The sequence below is a fragment of the Chinchilla lanigera genome, unplaced genomic scaffold, assembly GCF_000276665.1.
Source record: "Chinchilla lanigera isolate Chin_1 unplaced genomic scaffold, ChiLan1.0 scaffold00011, whole genome shotgun sequence".
Taxonomy (NCBI): domain Eukaryota; kingdom Metazoa; phylum Chordata; class Mammalia; order Rodentia; family Chinchillidae; genus Chinchilla; species Chinchilla lanigera.
Genome location: NW_004955412.1, coordinates 18,230,866 through 18,251,842, shown reverse-complemented (window position 1 = coordinate 18,251,842; position 20,977 = coordinate 18,230,866). Strand labels below are relative to the sequence as shown.

General features: G+C 38.8%; 1 protein-coding gene across 6 annotated transcripts in view; it reads left to right on the top strand.

The window, feature by feature from the left end:
• Sik3 (SIK family kinase 3) overlaps nucleotides 1-20,977 on the top strand; it is a 103,513-nt gene that overhangs the window by 28,845 nt on the left and 53,691 nt on the right. For all 6 annotated transcript variants that reach the window (XM_013511108.1, XM_013511107.1, XM_005378194.2 and 3 more), the window contains exon 3: nucleotides 7,764-7,925. In XM_013511108.1, coding sequence (XP_013366562.1) covers nucleotides 7,764-7,925 — 162 coding nt within the window. The remainder of the gene's footprint in view (nucleotides 1-7,763; nucleotides 7,926-20,977) is intronic.

Genomic DNA, 20,977 nt, shown 5'->3' with positions numbered 1-20,977 from the left:
AAAACACGGGGCTGGGGATTTAGCTCAGCGGCAAAAGCGCCTGCCTGGCAAGCGCAAGGTCGTGAGTTCGGTTCCCGGTACCGGAGAATAACCAAAAAAAAAAAAAAAAAAAAGACAAAACAAAGCAAAACAAAATTTAAAAAAAAAAATTACAGAATTAGCCAGCCAGCCATTGCCAGTAAATTGCTGTGGCATGAGAAACATTCATACCGCCTCAGAAAAATGTGAACAGCATTCTTGAAAGACATTTCCAAATATATAGAATTCTTTTTCACAGGCTGCCTGGGCTTATGACTTATTTTAGAAATATTTTGAAGACATTTATAAGACTTTTCAGTAAATAAATCTTCCCTTATATGTTTATGGCAACAGACTTGATACAAAAAGGATAGAACAGCTTTTTATAAAGACAATGTTAAAAGTACTTAGATCTTGTTTAGTGACAGAGTGAAGAGTGAAAAACAGTTTGTTTCTGTGAGAGCTGATGCAGCCGGACCTCTGTACCTGAGGGTTCTGCGTCCATCCATTCAGCCAACCATGGTTTGAAATTATTTGTAAAAAATTGTATCTGTACTGAATATAGATTTTTTCCTATTATTTCCTAACCAATAAAGTATAACAACTACTTACATAGCACTTTGTATTAGGTATTACTGGCAAATGTGCATAGATTATGTGCAAGTATTATGCATAGATTATATGCAAATTTGATATAAGGATTGACTGTTCGAGAATTTCTATATCCTAGCGGGTCCTAAAAATAAACCCCTGCAGGTATCAAGGATGACCATAGTCTTTTCCTTGATTGATATCCCTCGAGTAAATCTATAACTATCTCACATTTCTCATATCCAGAGCACTCTTTTGTATGTAATAGTAGTAAGGAAACATAGAAGAAAGAGAAATAATTTTAGTTCAAAAAATGTCAAACTGCCGGGCATGGTGGCTCACGCCTGTAATCCCATCACTTGGGAGGCTGAGGCAGGAGGATCGTTGCAAGTTCGAGACCAGCCTGGGCTACAAAGTGAGCTGAAGGCCAGCCTGAACTGCATAGCGAGACCCTGTCTCAAAAAGACAAAAAAGAAAAAAAAAAAATGTCAAACTAAGATTATAAGAAACTCCTACAAAGAAATTGTGGTTCCTCAGGAGGAAAGACAGCAGGAAACTTAGTGTACTTTTTGCTTTTATACCAGTATACACTCTTGTAAGTGGAGATGGTTTATAAATGTCGGTGGGCCTCTTCGGATTACTTGGGAACACTAAAATCCATTTAAGTCTTTAATAATATTTGATTCAGAATTAATTTGGCTTAAAAAAATCCAAAGTTTAGAAAATAGTTTTAAGAGGCTAAGATAGGAATTCATTTAGTCGTGCTCTGTTCTTTCAGTGTGTAAGTGCCTTCTGTGTGCCAGATACTGGGAATGGCAGTGAACAAAATAGAAAAAAATCTCTGCCTCACCAAGTTGCTAGTGGGGGAGAGAAACACTACACAAACTAAATAAGCGCAGTGTGTAATTTCTTAGAAAACCATAAAGTACAAAGGGGACGTGAATATAAAATACTAGGGGGATACTTGACGATCAAGATAAGAGTGGTCAGGAAAGGTCTCCGTGAGGTTACATTTTTATAAAATAGCTTTCAGATATTTGGGGAAAGAGCACTTCAGATTGTAAGAATAGAAGTAGTGAAGACTGTGAGGTAAAAGTATTGCTACTATGTTTGAAATAAAGCAAGGGGCAGAGACCCATTCGGGACCCCTCCTGCCTCTCAGCAGCTGTTCCTACTCCCCATTCCTATTCTCCAATAGATTTTCATATTCTTGTCCCTCAGAATTCATTGTTCGACTTCGGAGAACATGAACTCAGCGTATCTGACATCTAACAGTTCCATTGTATCACCTATATTACTTTCTTTATTAAACACACACACACAAAAGATAAGAAGCAAAGGGGCAGATTGGCAGGTGAGGGTAGAGGTCATAAGCTGGAAATCCATTGAAGGATGGGACGGAAAAATGGCTTGGTGTGACTTAGGATTTAAAAGAGCCGTCCTGGCTCATAGAAATGCAAAGTTCTGCTCATGCAAATGCTTGTACGTAGTTGTCCATAGCACCTGTCTTTAATAGCCAACCTGTTAACAGTCACGCAGTCCTTCCGTAGTAGGCGATTGGGTAAGCAACTGCTTGTTGTACATCTGTGTCATGCCGTCCTGCTCAGCAATAAAAAGGGACAAATGACTTCTATATACAGCAACTTTGTTGGATCTTAGAGACATTATGGTGAAAGAAAAAGGCCAATCTCAAAGGTCACTCAGTGTATGATTTCATTTATATGACATTCTCAGAATGACAGGATTTTATAAATGAAAAACAGATTAGTAGTTTCCAGGAGTTAGGGGTTGGGGAGGCGGAGACACCATAGAGGGAGAGGACAGAGGAGATCCTGGTGGTTGTGGAATACTTCCGTATCTTTTTTGGAACAGGAATAAAGACCAGGCTTATTTACACTTGATCCATCTATACGGGAGTACTCCGTAATGAATACCTCCAAGTTTACTGTGTCCTGATTGCAGTGGTAAATCCACAAATCTACACAAGTGATAAAATAGAACTATACACACTTTACCTGTGACACATTGTGGGTTTTGGCACTGCTTTATAACTATGCATGATTCAGCCATTGGGGGAAATTTTGTAGAGTACATAGAATTTGTACTGCCTTTGAAATGTCCTCTGAATCTGTAATCATTTTAAAAAGAAAAAAAAAAAAAGACTACCCTGGCTGTGATTTTTTTTTTTTTCTAATTCGATTTTATTGGTACATTTTAGATATACATAATGATCACATTAATCATAGAGAATTTGTAGCTGTACATATATAACTTGATTCTTTTTCTTCCCATTCCCCTACCCTCTGTTCAACCCCTTCTGTCCTCCCCATTTACAAAAATTTTGTTTCCATTATTTCCTCCCTTTTCTCTTTTTTTTGCTTTTCCCTTCTTTCTTTTCTCTTTTCTCTTCTTTTATTCCCCTCCCTATTTGAATATTTTCTTTCTGTTTCACAATATATGTTAAACATTTTGGTCCTTACTTACACTTCCAGTTTCTCATACCAGAGAAACAGTGTAGTATTTACACATGTGTGTCCTATTTATTTCACTCAAGATAATGGTCTCAAGGTGTATCCATTTACCTAGAAATGTCCTGAGCTTATCCTTCTTTGTGGCAGAGTATAGTACTTCATTGCATTAAAAAACCTCACATCCTCTTTATCCATTCATCAGCTGATGAGCATTTGGGCTGGTTCCAAGATTTGGCTGTTACAAACTGTCTGGCCGTGATTTTTGAGAACAGAGACAGAGGACAAAAAGACAGAAAGCAGAGATATCAGGAGCACTGTCAGGAGACTGCAGTAATTCAGAAGAGAGACAAGTTTGGTGGCATGAAAGTGGGATGGAGACAGTGAGGAAAAGATGAATGCTGGGTGTGTTTTGACAGTAGAGTTAGTGGAGGGTGCTGATGGAGGACCAGAGACCAGATGGGTTCTGAGAGAAAGAGAAGAGGAAAGATGGCCCAAGGTTTCTTTTTTTTAGGCAGCTGGAAGAATGAAGGAAGGTGATAAGAAGCAGCAGCAACAAATCAGGGAGTCTGGGGGGAGGTAGTTGGGTTCTTGGTAAGGAAGACAAATGACAAACCTTCTAGTCAGTAGCAGCCCAGGCCTGCAAGTTGGAGGAGAGTTACAATATTAAAAAGAGTGAAATCTTTAAAAAGACGAAAAAGAGACAGAAGAAAGGAAAGGAATGGAAGAAGGGAGCGAGGAACGAAGGAGGGAAGAAAGAGAGAAGCAAAAATGCCTGTACGTCTGTTAACCTGCCCAGGGGCAGCAGAGTTTGGCCTTGCCCTGCCTCATTTGGAAAGCAGTATTTGTTTGATAAACAGGAAGTCGTTTCCATGGGTGTAGGAAGAAGAAATGATAGAACTGAGCAGCAAAGTAGAGAGCTGCTAGCTGTGGTTAACTTGGAATGGCTGAAATTTTTTCAGGTAGCCACATAAGACTAGCACACATGCTGCCTTTTCTCATTTCTGGACTGAGTTTGCTATTCATCTTGAGAAATGCAAAGTTTCTGCCCATTGCTTGAGCTGCTATTAGTGCGTGTTCTTTTCAGCAGGGTTTTGCATCAGCTATGAGTTGTAGACTTAGCAAACAGATGGAGACACTGTCTGGTCAGAGTGGAAAGTGACTTATTTTAAGAAATGTTAGCTCCCACCACTATCCCATTAGTGGCATACCTCTGATACTCCAGTGAAGCTGGTCTGGGGAAGCAAAGACTGGCTTATGTGTGTTTTTGCTCTTTGAAAGGTTAGAACCTAAATGTACCACAAGATATTTCTTCCTGAGTTATACTGGGGCAAAATCACAGTGAATTCTGAAGGAATCTTTACATGCTGGTGCCTGTAGTACTGCCATAAGCACAGAATTCATTTCCTATTCTAGTAAAATTATCCCAGAGGATATATCAGTCAGTTGTGTCAGTTTTTTATTTCATGAGGAAGAACAGATAAAGATTAAATGAGTCTAATACCAAATATTTGTGATGATTGAAAAGTGAGAAAGAGAACTCAGACTTTTTACTTTTGATAAGAACCAAGAGAACTATTTTCTCCTTTTATCTGAGAGCCCCCTCATCCCTATCTGGTTTAGCTGCTTGGGATGGAGTTGTGCCAGAGGAAAACTTCAAATTTTCTCCAGGCCTAAATTCAGAAGTAGTTCATTGATGGTGAAAAAGGACTCAGTGTGATGGACTTTATGTACCAAGTGTCTCACTGAGGCTTGAGAGAAAGGACAGAAATCTAGAAATACCCTAAGCTAGGGTCATGGCTCAGTGTGGGGCGGTTGGGACTGAGAATATGGAAGGTGTTTGCACTCAGGACTTGGGAGAGCTAGCTCACCGAATTGCCCGGAAAACGAGTAACTCCTTAGAGTTCCATGCAGCTGGAGTTTATCCTAACAAGAATCAAAATATACCTCACTTTGAATATTGTGTGGATTCAGGAGCCATTTTATTTTCTTTGCCCTTCTGAAAGCACCCCCCATATTTGTTCAAATGCTGTGACTGTGTGTTAAGTCCAGGCTGGATTAATGCTCTGAAATTCCTTACTGAGAGCTAAATATTACATTTGAACTTGAACTTTCGCTGCCTGCCTGTTGTGCGTATAGGAATATAAAGCAGCCATTTGTCAGAGGGCAGCTGAAAGGCGATTTTCAGGAGGGACTGAAAACCGCTGCAGGCTGCTGGCTTCCTGACACACCCACCCGACCCCGAGGTTTACACTGAAAGCAAACTAACAGGGAGGGTGGGGAAATAAGATGGGCAAAAATAAAAGCAGAGACTAAGGTTCGAGTGAGACGGAGCCACAGAGCTGTATAGGGAAGGGCACAGTGCTACTAGAGAGAAGAAAACTTGATCACCAAACATAGGAGGAAATAGCGAATATTTGTAGTTAACACTGAGGAAAAGTAATTTGCATATTTTCTTTGTATTTATAACTACAGGAGTACTGTAAGTGACTTTGTGGAAGAGAATTATTTAAGCTGTGTAGCCTAAGTATTATAGTTTTACCCAGTGAGCTGCTACAGATACCTTTGAACCAGAATTATTAATGGAGAAAACTGATGTATACAATTATCACCTATAAGCATCACATAATCTTGAAGAATTTTGTGATCTATTAAAAAATGGTGAAGTATTTCCTGTATAGAGTGGACCATTTTTTAAAAATGTCTTTTTGAGACATCTTTGGAAAATTAAAGTTTTGTCATACACCTTAACTTTTAATAAAAGTACAAATTTATTCCTAGTCTTTGGCTGTGGCATGCAGTGGAGATTACTTCTGTTTAGCAGATCAAGAGGTGAGGGCACTGGCAGTGTGGACATTTTGTCCAAGGACAGCTAATGTGTCGTAGAGATAAACAGAGCTGTGCTGCATTCCACTCACTTCTGGCCTCTGCAACAATTTTGAGAAACTTTGCAATCATTTTTAGAAAAATAAGGTACTTAGAGGTTTATAAATAGTTTTTTTAATAAAAGAAAATCACTTATTTTGGAAATCACCAAATTAATCATTCTGTCGCATTTAAGAAGCACTTTGATGTGTTCTAGTAATTAGTATTTACTACCAGACGAATGTCTCTTGGGCTTTTTAATTAATGGGTGGCTTTGGCCAAATGAGCTTCTGATGGTAAACCTTCATAAGAGTTTTATTTTTATGTTTCTCAAGAATAGCTGTCTCTTCAAAGCTCTTTAATTAGACAAAGTTTAGCAACTGAAACATATTATTAGAATAATGAGTCCCCTCTTATGAGAAATAGGGGGGTCAAAGAACCAGGTACTGTTAGAGAATAGCCTCTTAAAACATAGTGTTCTAATCTCATCAATGTCCAGTTCTTTAGCAGCTTACATGAAGCTACTGTCCTTAGTCAGAGACTTTATATTGTTTAAAGCCTGTATGACAGATCTCACCAGGAGCCTAAACACATCAGAGTGTAAGCTCATTTATCACTCGAAACTCATAAGAAACTGTGTTCTGGACCTTTAAACTTACAAGCAGAAGACTTCTTTTTTCCTCCTTGTTTTTCTATTAAGTTGGCAATTTTGGAAATAATGAAATAACAGTAGTTCTTGAAGGAAATGCTTCAAAGATCTTATCCTGAGCCAGGCATGATGGTACACACCTGTAGTCCCAGCACTCTAGGAGGCTGAGGCAGGAAGATTGCAAGTTCAACCACAACTAGGCAATGTAGTGACTTAGCGAGACTCTGTCTCAAAATAAAAATTTTAAAGGGCTGGAGATGTATCTCAGTGTGAAGGCCCTGGGTTCAATTCCCAGTACTGCAAAAACCAAAAGTTGTGTATGATAAAACTCCTAACAGTTCCTCTGAGAGGTGGATCTCTTTCTGTTTTCTCTCCCCTCTCTCTTTTTTATCATCTTCCTCCTCCTCTTTCTCTCCCCCCACTTTCTTCCTTTCTCTCCTTCTCCACTTCTCCTGTTCATCCCTTCTGATCTTCCCCTTTCTCCTCTACTTCCTCTCCTTTCCACCGGGGTTGGAACCCCAGGCTTTTGCTCGCTTGAGTTACATCCTCCACCCTTATTTATTTATTTTTTATTTTGAGTTGCTAAGTTGCCCACACTGGGCTTGAACTTGTGATCCTCCTGCCTCCATCTTCCAGAGTGATGGGATTGCAGCCATGTGCCACCATACCCAGCATCTTTCTTAATAAGTTATAAGTTAAGTCATCTACTTAAAAGACATGCTTTTAAACTTATGGTAGTGTTTTCCCTCTTGACCATATCTGCTCTTTGCTATGATGATTGATTATTACGGCTCTGCTTTTTGATTCACCTTTTAACAAAGGAATCACCTTTGGTATTTATGTTATTTGTTTGCTTCTTTATTATACAATTTTGTCATGGGGATATGAAAAGGAAGGTGTTCTGTGTTAAGATTCTTAAAAACTTGATTAAGCCCTCAGACCACTTTTTTCTTATTGCAGTGCAAGTATACTTAGGCATAGCAGGATTTATATTTAAGGTAGTTTAGGTTCTTAATACTAATGAGTTTTTATTACTACAAACCAGGACTGTGTGTTGTTTTCACTTCTTTTATTCAGTCATTTGGTGGGGGTCTTTTGTAGCCCCAAAGTGTAACTTGTGAAATTCTGCCAGCGTCCAAAATGAGAACTCACTCTGCTCTTCTTCAACACAGACCACCTGGTGGCCCACGGGAGAATGGCGGAAAAGGAAGCCCGTCGGAAGTTCAAGCAGATCGTCACGGCCGTGTATTTCTGTCACTGTCGAAACATTGTTCATCGTGATTTGAAAGCCGAAAATTTGCTTCTGGATGCCAATCTTAATATCAAAATAGCAGGTGAGAAGTGTGCTAAGGACATATAAGAGAAACAAACCAGCTTTTCTTTGGGATTTTTTGGTATTTTTGAGACGGTCTTGCTATGCAGTTCAGGCTGGCCTTGAAATCACTGTGTAGCCCAGGCTGGTCTTGAACTTGCAGGGATCCTCCTGCTTCAGCCTCCGGAGTACTGGGATTACAGGCATGCGCCACCACGCCTGGCTCTTTGGGATTCTTAAAGGGTTTTCTGCTTCCATCTATTCACAAAGACGTATTGGGGAAGAAGGAACATTTAGGCTTTTAAACATAGCCTTAGCGTTGGTAAAGTTTCAAAATACTTCTCTTTATGTCATACTAGTGGGAACTAGGCTAAGAGAAAGAAGAGAAAGGATGATATTTAAAACCTTGTACAATTTTGGTTGACAATTCCCTTTTAAATAATAAAAAAAAAAAAATGGAAAGGAGAACTGCGAATGTTGCATACCCTTGCCTTGCGGAGGTTGACTGATGTCACTACTGACATATAGAATGCTTATTTTAGTTTCTTTTTCTGTTATTAGTACATGCTTGTAGTACGTAATGTTTACATTCCCTGCGTGGAGTTGGTATGTGTACGTAACGCATCTGAATTCCTTTTCCATCCCTTTTCCCTCCCTCTCTCCTCTCCTGCCACTTCTTGAGCTGCTTCCCCTGTGAGAAATACCTACCTCCCTACCTCCTGTTCTTTTATTTGAGCATGCTTCTTTTAAAAGCTGTGTTGTATGATAATTTAGTAAGAACAGATCTTACAGTGGCTTAAAGGCAGTCCAGTCTTTTTATGTTTGTTCCACAAATACATTTTATTAAAAGCTACTTCATCTCTGAGATGCTAAAAGGGGAATTTAGAGCCTCTCATGGTTTTTCTGAGTATTTTTTTTCCTTCAGCATAAATATTTATGTCCAGATTTCATGATAAATCTATTAAAGATGATACTCAGCTACTTTTAACATCATTCTTTTTTTCAGTCCAGTTTTTTTATCTCCTTGAATCTCACTAGGCTGCCCATCTGACAGTGCCTAAAACATACTGCACTGCTTCAGTTTTACTAAGCTATCAGCATTTTTGCCTGACAAATACAAGCTCACCACCTATTGTCAGAAGAAAGTGACTGCAGTTGGTATAGAAAATATACATTATGTATTTTTGTTTTCTATTTCCCTCAGTTTTTAGATTAAAAAGGACATTTCATACAGGGAACTGAAATAGAATATAATTGCCTAAAAAAGCCACGATAGAAAATGCAGGTCTGAAGATTTCCTTTCTTAGTAGGTTGGAGAATTGAGTTCAAGTTTAATGTCATTTTACAGATCAAAGTACCTACGTGTACCTTCCCTGGCTTCTGATTCTTTTGACTGTTTCTTCCGTATAGACACGCCTGTTTCCTTTTACATACCTTGAATGTCCCCTTTTTTTTTTCTTATCACTGGCTGATGGCTTTTCTCTGGTGTAAAACTTTCACATAGTTTGTAAGCTCTTTGAGTCTGACACTAGCTCACTACATAGCAGATAGGAATTAAATTGAATTATGTATTTCTTTAAATAAAATTATGTATTTTTCTTTAAATAAAATTATGTATTTTCTTTACTCTTACGTCTGTTTTATTCTCTCCAAAGATCTAGATCTTGACATTTTTCACAGGGGTAGGTAGTATGGAAAGACCTGGCAATTTCAAATCTTCCTTTATAATTATTTGTTGTAGCTTCAGTTTAATAGTAATAAAATTCACCAACACAATCCTTAAAGTGTAATAGAATGTGTTAACTTCTAATAATTGCTGTACCAAATCACTACACTTACTTCATGGCTTGAAACAATACAGATTTTTTAACTTATAATTCCAGAAGTCAGTAGTTCAAACTGATTTTTACAAGGGTGAAGACAGTGTGTTACAGGGCTGGTTCTTTCTGCAGGAAGGAGGCTTGGAAGGGGGAATCTTCTTTTTTGCCTTTTTCAGCCTCTCAAGTTTGGCCAGCTTCACTCCTTGGCTTGTGTTCCTTATGTCACTCCGGCCTCTTGCTTCTGTTATCACATCACTTACTCCTAACTCTGATCCTCCTGGTTCCATCTTCTGAGGGCCTTTGTGATCACATTGGACCCCCTCAGATCATCTCCCTGGATCTTTACTCACCTCTGCAAAGTCTTTTTTTTTTTTTTTAACCATGTAAATTAATACATTCACAAGTACAGGGAGACTAGAACATAGATGTATTGAGAGGAGCATTATTTAGCCTACCATAAATGTCACTGTAGGGATCTTTGGATTGTTAACTAAGGCAGTGAGTTAGAAGGTAGCCTTTTTTTTGGTATCCTGTAGTTTTATTTTACCTCCACTGACCCAAATTAAACTTTGAGTTTAGAAGTATTTTGATTCTGTTAAGATAAATTCCTTCCTTCCTTCCTTCCTTCCTTCCTTCCTTCCTTCCTTCCCTTCCCTCCCCTCCCCTTCCCCTCTTCTCCCCTCCTCTCCTCTCTGCTTCTGTTTTTGCACTGAGAAACCAAGAGTAAAAAGCAAAGGTCATTGATAATTGGAATTAGAAAGAATTGAATTATGTCAGCAAGGTGATTTTAAAATGTTTTCTTCATTAGTAGTTAAGACAAACCTAAGGTATCACCAGAACAGTCTGTATGTACTGGTGTGTCATTGTGGATTCCTGGGACACTGACGCCCAGGCTTAGCTTCTCTGCATGTTCATAAATATACCTTAGCAAGAATTTTAACTTTTTTAACCCAAAGTCTACATTTTTATTATTTGTTTTCAGACCAAAGAGTAAATGAGTACCTCTCCTTTTGTGGCCTGCTGTGGTGTCTAACGTTTGCCTTTGCTCACGTGTTCTTTCCCTGACATGCCATCATCACTGTTTCTCCATCATTGCCTGAACTCCCTTTGCCGCACATAACTGAGACAGGATTCTCATTCGCATCTGCCAGCTCATCTTTGAACTTAATTTACCAGTGGGAGAAATGCTTCTAATTGAAGCCAAGTAGAACATGAGTAATTATAGAAGGGCAGATTGGATGATTTTGACAGGATAAGGTCAGATAGGTATTGAAGTCAACTTTAATTTTAAAAACTAAAATAACTTCCAGATCCCTGATATTTTCAGTAATCTTTTTGATAAAGTATTCTAAATCACAGTAAGAAAAAGCTACCATGTACAAAATAAACACATAGAAAATGAGCCTTTTTTTCTTTTTTGCTGAAGGTAGTTAGACTTAAACAGCTCGTCTACGAACAGACATTTTACAGTGCAAATTAACTTGGAACTAATACAAATTCAAATTAGGAAATGTAAGAAATTTATGTTTTCCATATGCTGATGTTTATGTGAGTTATCTTGATTTTGCAAGTCATGCATGCTATTCACTACTGAAGATGAATAAATTGTTCTGGGAATGTTTGCTTATATTAATTTATTTTTCTATGAATTAATGTGGCAAATTACGTTTAGTATTTGACACTATAAAAATCTAGCTGCTACAGCGCCCGTGCTCATGCTTGCCATCTTAGAGAGAATGTGTGAGCCCTGAATATGAAGGCAAAGTTTATCTGTAGGTGCTGTAAGGGTCAGCCGTCATTCTTACAATTTTGTGTGCTTAAACTCTTGTCTGTGAACTTTTATTCTAGTTCTTTTTCTAGAGAGAGTCACTTTTTTTCTTGGCTTTAGAATTTAAAATTTCTTAATGGCATTAGCACACTTTGTCTTCTGTAAGTTTTTTTTAAAAACGGAGCTAATATTAGTAAGCCAGCAGAAGCATTGATCATTTTCAGAATAAAGATGTTCCTACTGAAAGGCAGAGTTGCCAAGTTGGGACCTAAGGACTTGCCCTCGCTATCTGAGATCTAACCGGTTGTTAAAAGATTCTGTGTTGAGAAGAACCGTAAAACATGACTGCTGCCCTCAAGGATTCACTGTCATCTATTCCAGCAGAAAATGTGTAGACTCTGAAAATATAACACTATACTTCTGATTTACATGTGTTCAAAGTCCTTCATAGAGTATTTTCAAATACATATATCACTTAATTTCATCATATTTGGCAAGTAAATATATCTTATTAACAAATGTTAAAATTGCATCGCATTCTGGCATATTTCACTTTCCAAAATTTTGAATTTTTTATTAAGAGCAAACTTCTTTCATGTAGAGAGTCTTAATGCTGGAAAAAAGAAGGAATTCTAGTTGCTCACGATAGCACCTATATGTAATCCCACACTCTTGAGAGGCTGAGGTAGGAGGATCACGAGTTTAGCCCAGCTTTGGCAACTTAGTGACTTAGCAAGACCTTGTCTTAAAATAAAAAGGGCTGGGGATGTAGCTCAGTGTGAAGAGCTTGCGTTCAGTCCCCAGTACCGGGGGTGGTGGTGGTGGGTGGGGGTTTATCCTTAGTCTTTAACCTTTCAGTTTTCATCCCTCTGGAGTTCTGCAGTGGAGCTGACTAAGGGCTGGGAGGCACAACCTCACTCTCAGCGTGCAACATGCACCCCTGGGTGGTGGTGTGTTCTACAGCTACCAACTGCAGTTCCACACAGTAGAAGATATGTTACAAGGGTATCAAGACTCGTTACCACTTTAATGGCATGGTCTAATTACCATAGTATTTCAGAGGATGAAGCCACTTTACTCTGTAACATTCCAATAGACTGAATTCCACAGGGACTCTACCATATCCTCTTGTGGTTTTACCCCCCACTGACTAGTGCATACCTTTTCTGTCTCGGTGCTTAGAAACTTTTTGATCTAAACCTCACAGCAGTGCTGATGAAGACATAGAAGTAAATACCCTATTGAGAAGGTAACATTTGAGGTGAGATTTAAAGGATGATGGGATTAGTAGAGTAGAGAAAAGAATTCCAGAGGCTCAGTCCCTCAATAAATGTTGATAAAGCACCTGCTATGTGCAGACCTGATGAAGGCCCTGGAGATGCAGCAGCAGATAGAACAGCCCCTTAGAAGTAACATTCTGATGCGGTGAGATGGTGCTTACAAGAAAGTAAGTTCTCATGAGAGCTGTAAAGAATACAAACTCTTGAGTATTGTGATAGGATGACTTATGGGAGAAATACTTTTTTTTTTTTTCCGGTACCAGGAATCCAACTCACGACCTCACACTTGCCAGGCAGGCGCTGTGCCACTGAGCTAAATCCCCAGCCCCAGAAATACTATTTTTAACCAAAATATTCAAGCCCTTCCAAACAGAAGGAAGAGCACTGCAAACTGAGAATCTGGATCTAACATGTTTGATAGGTGGGAGGAAGGTGACCATGGCTGGAGCTCATAAGAGGGCAGGCTGAAGGAGCTCGGGGAGAGAGAGAGCAGTGGCCGGTTGTACACGGTGAGGATGTGGAATTTCGTTCTGGTTCAGTGGGAAGCTGAGTTGGAGAGCAGGAGCAGCAGGAGTGTGCCCATACCACACCCGCAGGAACATGGGCAGTCAGGCCCATAAAGGCAAGAAGTTCCAGGACTGGACAGTCAGTCAGATATCTGGGCCAAGAAGAAGGGACTTAACAAAGATATGTTTAAAAGTACAGATTATGTTGCGCTATCAAAGAAAAACAGTGTTGTCTGTTTTTTAATGGTTGATACACTGTTATTTAAAAGTAAGTTTAATCCTGTCTCCGGAGAGTAAGTAGATAAATGTCTATGTTTAAAGAAAAAGTTTGTGTAAGGAAAATACTGAAACATAGCTGGCTTACTCTCTGAAGAGAAGTGCTTTCAAATACTCAGACGTTGTGAGAATGTTTTGAAAATTGTGGAAACTTTTTTTTTTTTAAACCTAAGGAAGTTGGAAACTTTTCTCTTTAAATGTCGACTCCCAGAATGGGCTCCATGAAATGGTTTCCACTCCCGTGTTGTTGTTTTATTTGGCAGTCAGCGGAGAGCAGAGATCTGAAGGACAGCTACAGAAAAGCCAATATTTCGGAAAGAATTTTCAAAGTGCGTAGATTTAAGGTACTGTGGAAATTTTTGACCTTAGTGCAGTGAGATCAAGACTGTAGCATTTTTATAAAAGTGAGAAATCAAAACATTTCGTAAATCCGTTAACGTTTCACTCTTAGTATGAGTACTATTATATAGAAAAGCAAGGTTGGAAACCCTGGATTCTGAAAACCGTTCCATAGAGTAGTGATTGAAGTTGCAGTGTCCCTGACAGTCCCCCAGGAAGTAGCTATGCACATTCATCAGTGTGAATCCAAATTTTATTTCACCTCCTTATTTACCTTATCATTCAGTGTTCCTTCCTGATTGAAAGGTTAATAAGTTGAGACCAAGGGAGAACCATTATAATTTCAAGTTATAACAGAGCCCAGGAATTTTAGTGGTGAGGGCAGAGGAAACAGGATTTATTATGAATTGCTGATAGGTAAACTGGAGCCCAGGGCTGGGTGTGGTGATGCACGCCTATAATCCCAGCACTCGGGAGGCTGAGGCAGGAGGATCATTGCGAGTTCCAGCCTGGGATATAAAGTGAGCTCAAGGCCAGCCTGAAATGCATAGCCAGACCCTGTCTCAAAAAGACAAAACAAAAACAAAAACAAAAACAAATAAACTTGGAGCCCAGGAATTTTAATCCCTTCAGCTGTGTTGTCTTCCTGAAATGACATATGGCAATCAAGTAGAAGATGGTTACTGGGAAAGCAAAATTTGAAAAATTACCTATTCAGAATCCTATTCCTAAGACTAGAGCTTTACAAATGAAAAATTAATGTACCTTTATTCAAAAGGTGTTTTGGGTACACAGTTGATTTATTTTATATGAGAAATTTTTAAATTATAATTCAAACTAGCAGATTTTATCAGTGATAGTTCTAGGTTATAAGTGAGGCTTACTGATCTTGAAAAATGATTGTACCCTGCTAGGATGAAGAAAAATTTCCTGCTTATAGAGCCTCACTCATAATAACTGTGCTACCAATGCAGAAACATTGCTTCTCAGACTTTCCTATTGTGGTTTTCTGCACAGCAGAGGGGAGAGAACTTATGCAGGGTGGGGTAGTGGGAGATTGATTACACAGTCTGAAATGACCCACTTTAAACATACTTTTTTAAATCACATGCTTCAGTTTTAAAATTCGTGCACTTTTTGTGTTCTACTCGGGGTCGTGTCTAATTTGTTTTAGTATTAAAATCATGAAGGTTGACATGGGAAAATGTTGATACTCCAGCGGGATGCACTCTGTTTAGCCTATAGTTTTTATAACTTTTGGTGCACCGAAACTGTGCTTGAGGATATATAACGTTTGCCAATCCGAGAAGCTGGGAATAAGGAATTTCTCCCCAAATCCTGAATTCCTCTTGCACAGGCTTCTAGCTTGAGTGCATTTCTATGGTAGCATCTATTAGTTACAAGTCACTTATTTTGGGGTTAGTTAGAAAACAAGGGAATTGGAAGTTGAGAACAAAAAAGGAGAGGGGTACAGAGGACTGAAAAGAAATGGAAGCCTTTGCTTTGAGGCCCTGGATAAAAGAAAAGAAGCATGGGGAAGGAAATCTGAGCCTGAGTTGCCGGCAGGGCTGTGGGAGAGGGGGCCCCGCTGAGAGAAGAGGGCTGGTTGGGTGGCGCGCACTCGTGCCCCGCCAGGGCACCTCAGCAGTGCGGATTGCTGTTGTCCCTGAACCATGGAATTATTCAGACATGACTTGGTAAATACGTGAGGGGATGGATGTGTTAATTCACCTGCTTTAATCGTTCCAGTGTGTACATATATCATAGCCTACTTGTATGGCTAAAAATATAAATAAATAGAATGTAGATAAGTAATGATTAAAAGCCAAAGTTGCTTTTAATCCCAAGGCATTAAGTTCAAGTTCTACTGAGTGACTTAGTAAGACTCTGTCTCAGAATAAAAAATAATGACTGTGGATGTAACTCCCTTCCCCTCCTTTTCTTTCCTTCTCCCTTCCTCTCTCTCTCTCTCCCCATTTTTTTCTTCCCTTCCTGGTTTCTTGAGACAGTCCCACTGTGTACTTAAGGCTGGCCTTGAACTCACTCCATAGCCCTAGGATTACAGGCATGCATCAGCACACCTGGCTACTTACTTGTAGTTCCTAACTCAAGATGTTTTAAAAGAATATTGACATTTTCCTATTTAGAGTGGTTTAGATGTTATTTGTGGGCATAGAAACTTTAAGAACTGTAAGTCTACTCCAGATCTTGTTTCCCCAACTCTTTTCTGTATAGGACCCTAGGCTCCTGAACTGCAGGTTGATGTTAGGAGGGACTAACCAATCACCAGCTCACTCCTTCACTCTGTTTTGGAAGAAGTCTTCACTGTTTTGTGAAAAACATGACAGAAACTTAAAATTAAAGAAATGTCAGAGAGAGCGAGTGAGACTGATTTCTTAGGCAAGCCTTTGCTAGGTGACAGGATTTCAGTAAAAGTCCCCATTGGCTCCGAATCTGGTTCTCATTTTTGAGTCCTGAAATATACTTTATTATTCTCTTAAAATCATCCGAGAATGAATATGATAGTCAATCTGTTTTCTTGGTGTCAAACAGAAAAGTTAGTTTGCTAGTAGTAGGTATGGGTGTGTAGACATCTAAAAACATCCTGCTCTGTGTGATCTTTCGCTCTTCTTTGCTCAGACCCATGGTAATGGTTCCTCTTGCCCTTACCTTTGTTTAGGAGTTAATAAATGAAGTGATTAGGGCCGGGGATACAGCTCAGTGGCACAAGTACCTGTCTGGCAAGTGTGAGATCGTGAGTTTGATTCCTGGTACCGCGAGAGAGAGGGAAGAGAGACAGAGAGAGAGAGAGAGAGAGAGAGAGAGAATATGAAGTAGTTATTTAAGTCTTCTTGCCCTTCTTAAATGCAATAGTTTGTGAGCCTCTGAGTATAAATAAGTGTGTCTGACCACTTGCAAGGAGCTGAAGAACATGCTTCTGGCTCAGTCCTTCCATTTATTATACAGTTGAAGTAGTCAGTTACCATAGCAGTTTTTATGAGGGTGCAGTTCTTCATTGTATTTTGTTTAAATTTACATCTATCATGAATGTTTGGACTACATTAAGCAAAAGAACACTAATGTTGAAATTCAAATTAATAAAGATAAAAATCATAATTCTGTAGTATATCAAAACAAACATCACCAAATTTATGAATAATCTTCATTTGTTGTTATTGCTGTTTGTTTTGTTTTTGGTCTTTTTTGAGACAGGGTCTCGCAATGCAGTTCAGGCTGGCCTTGAGCTTGCTTTGTGGCTCAGGCTGGCCTTCAACTCTCAACTATCTTCCTGCCTCAGCCTCCTGAGAGCTGGGATTGCAGGTGTGCCCCCATGCCTGGCTGATTGCTGTTTTTATGTAGCACATCAAGATGTGTTTCTAAGCCTCAAAAACCCAAATTTAAAAATTACATCTAAACATAAACTGACACTCACTTTCTCTCTCTCCCCTTCCTCTCTCCGTCTTTCTCTCCCTCTCTTCCTCTGTCCCATCCTCAGAGAGAGAGCCAAAAAATGTCTACATACTTCATGAAAAGAAAAGTTGTATAAATAATACGAAATTTACTGAGACATCATGAGGTTAATACCTTTGGCCTCTACATTACAAGAAGTGCTCAAAGTGGTAGTGATTACCTTCCAGACATTTACTAGTATGATGAACTGCTGCTTGGGTAACCTTGGTCATTGAGACTGCTGCACATGCATTTGCAGTTTGTTCTCTAAGGGCTGGCGGTGTAGCGGCTTTTCTGTGATATATGGCATCCTCTAGGGTCCCTGTACAAGGATAACACCATCTGTTGAAAAAACGCCACCCATCTTTTTAAAAAAATCACACATTTCCTGAAATGTGTATACATTTTTTGACACTGTGTGTGTATAATACATAACAAAAATTTTATACATGTATATCCCTATCTGTATCTACTCATATAGGGTATCAAGTTTGATTTATAAGGTTCAAGGACTGTCCCCATTCATACTGGTTTAATTGCAAAGTGATTATAATGGCCTACACTTTGCTAATCCATTTTATCATTTAAAAATAAAGCATGAAGATAAGGTTTGGTTTTTAGGTTCAAATTATGTCAGCATTCCAAATACCAATTCATCATAAGTCTCCATCTATTTTGGGTATTATAATCTCAATATATGTGGTTTCCAAACTATAACATTTATCATATTGAAATTAATATGTTTATATAATTTAAGTAAATTAAATAGTGTGAATCACTTTTAAGATGAGAAAATAAGTATTTGTCTAAAATTCATAGATGTTTTATATCAGTTTTCAAATAAAATGCTAGTGTAAAATAAAACATTTTTTATATCAAATCATTTCTTTATCATAAATGGTACAAAAATGATTTTTAAGAAGTCCTTTCTTGGGAGATTTTAAGATAATTCATTCATTTGAAGGAGTTTTTGAGTCAAAAGTCAGAAAGTACTGGTTAACTATATGATTCAGTAGATTACTCTTTTCTTTACATTCTAACCCACGTATAACTTTGCTTTTCTTGTTCACTTTGAGAGATTTTCTGAACTTTTAATGGAATCTTCTTCAGGTTCTCTGTTCTCTTTTCTCTGTTACCAGTTGCCCCTGAACTTTTTCTTAACTTCATAGGATGTCTGTAATTATGCAGTTAGATGGGTGCTTGGTCCAAGTGCACTGCCCTCCCTGGACTCACCCCCATGTGGGCAGGGGCTGTGTCTGTCGTGTTCACATTGCTCTTAGAACTCATTTGTGGTCCATCTGAAAGTTGGGAGTGACCTATTCCTGTTACCATGTTTATATATCAGTTTCAGATGGGTTACTTTCCAGATGTCTGCTCTTGTTTGAATTAAGTGTAGTCTACTAGCTTTGACATAAGAGCATATTCATTCATATCTTTTTGGTAACACCTTAGAGTTTCTTAAATGCCAGTCTTCCATTCTTTTCTCCAAAAGTAGGCTTTGCCTATCACATCTTACCTCTTTTTTCTCAGTTGGGAAAATACTGCTATTGTATCTATATACTGTACTTTCATTTAATATCTTTAGTTTCTCTGGAGAATTTAAGGAGACGTTGATTCCTCATGTCATATAATAGGTGCTCAGCCTCAGAATTAGAAACTTACCTGATTAAAGGATTGAACCTTTGTTCTAGGTAGTATAATTTAGAATTATAGCCATAAGGCTAGGGATATAGCTCAGTGGCGTAAGCGCCTGCCTGGCAAGCACAAGGTCATGAGTTCAATCCTCAGTACCACACACACACACAAAAAAAATAGAATTATAGCCATAATAATACTATGTAATATTTTCAAGAATTCCAGTGAATAGTGTTTACATGTTTTACAGAAAGTGTCTCGTTACAATCCTTTGTGCATCTGCTCAGTCCTGTGTTTTATATAAAGGTCCTGTGTTGGATTTTTTTTGTTTTTGGCTTTATATGAGAAGGAGATTGGTTTATTCCTTCATTTAAAAATAGCTGAGTTCAGTGATTCTACCTGTTGAGGTGTTTTGAAGGAGAAATATGTAAGTCATTCACGGGAAATACCAATTTAATGCTGGTCCACCCCCAGCCCCACCACCAGAAAAAGCTGCCATTTTTTTTCCCATGAAGAAATTTCTCTTGTGTATATATGCTTAGGCTGTGAGTAAGTCGTTTTTGGCATTACTTTCTTATTAGCTCCTGTCAGGAAGTTCAGCCAGGGGTTGGAATGACTGCTAAATGTTGAGAATTTCCCAAGACCCACTTTTAAGAGTAAACTAATATTATGATTCCTGGAGCCTTTAAAACTCATCCTTCATCACTGCCATAATCCTGAGTCCAACACAGTTACCTCTTGTTTTGTTCAATTTCAAACAAAGCCTTTGGGTCACATGAGTTCTAGGACAGGAATGTTGTAGTGGAAAAGTAGAATTCTTCATCTGTGTCAGATTCTATCTTACTAACCTATGTAACAATCTCTATCTTATTTATATATAATGATTTTCTGCCAGTGTTGATATTTGGTTCTTTGAGTAGTTTCTGTGAGGTCCACCCAATAGCTGTGTCTCATCCTTACCCCCTTCCCTTTTACCTCCATTAATGAGTTAATTGGGCCGGGGATGTAGCTCAGCTGCACGAGCGCCTGCCTGGCAAGTGCAAGTTGAGTTTGATTCCCGGTACCCAAAAAAGAAAACAGAAACCATTAATGATTTAATCAAGGGTCAGAATTGTCGCTGCTTTTTGTCTCTGTCTCTCATTGCAGTTGCAGTATTGAAGTTGTGAATCCTTAAATGGCTTTTTGATTTGAAAAAAATGAAGGATCTTGTCACGGTGTTTTGGGGTGATATTTTCATTTAAGATAAATATTTTCCTACTTTACTTTTCCCCTCAGCACCACACTTCAAGCTGTTTACTTAAACACAGTTCGGCAGTGAAGCCCAGTTATCCTCTGCATTGCCTTATAGACACTGAGAATGCTGAACTGAAGGTTGTGCCCGAGCTATTTACATCTGCTTTGGATTGTTCTTTGGTCAGCCAGAAAAGAAGCCAGGAGTGTAGCTCTGAAGTGGTGGACCAAATAAGAAAATTTCCTGTTGCAGTTGTCCTGATTTTTAAATTAGTGCCACCCCTTCTTTCCTTCCTCCCGTACCATATTACACATATCCATTTGATGATATTATTTATTTTTAGGGATTCAGTATTGCTACTTTATATAGCCCCAGGCTCCTGATCTTATGTACAACAAAGAATTTCTCAAAATCGATAGTAACCCTTGGCATTGAATGCGGGCTGGAAGACAGACATATGGTTCAAATTAAAGCCTACAGCTCTGTGCTCAGAGAAGGGGATTTCAGTTGCCATTTCAGTCTGCAGACAAATGCTAACGAAGCCGGGTGTTGGGGGTAGCAAAGAGACCTAACAAATTACGTTAAGAGCTGCTTGTGAGTGCAGAAGTGAATGACCATGTGCCACATGAAGGGCGCGGCCCCACCCACGTGGCTTCAGCTGTGTGGCTGTGCGTGTCCGTCTTAACCCGTTCCTTCTGCTGTGGCTCCATTCTTCTGTAACTTTTTAGACTTCATCATTTTAATGTTGAATCTATAGGTCTGATTCTCT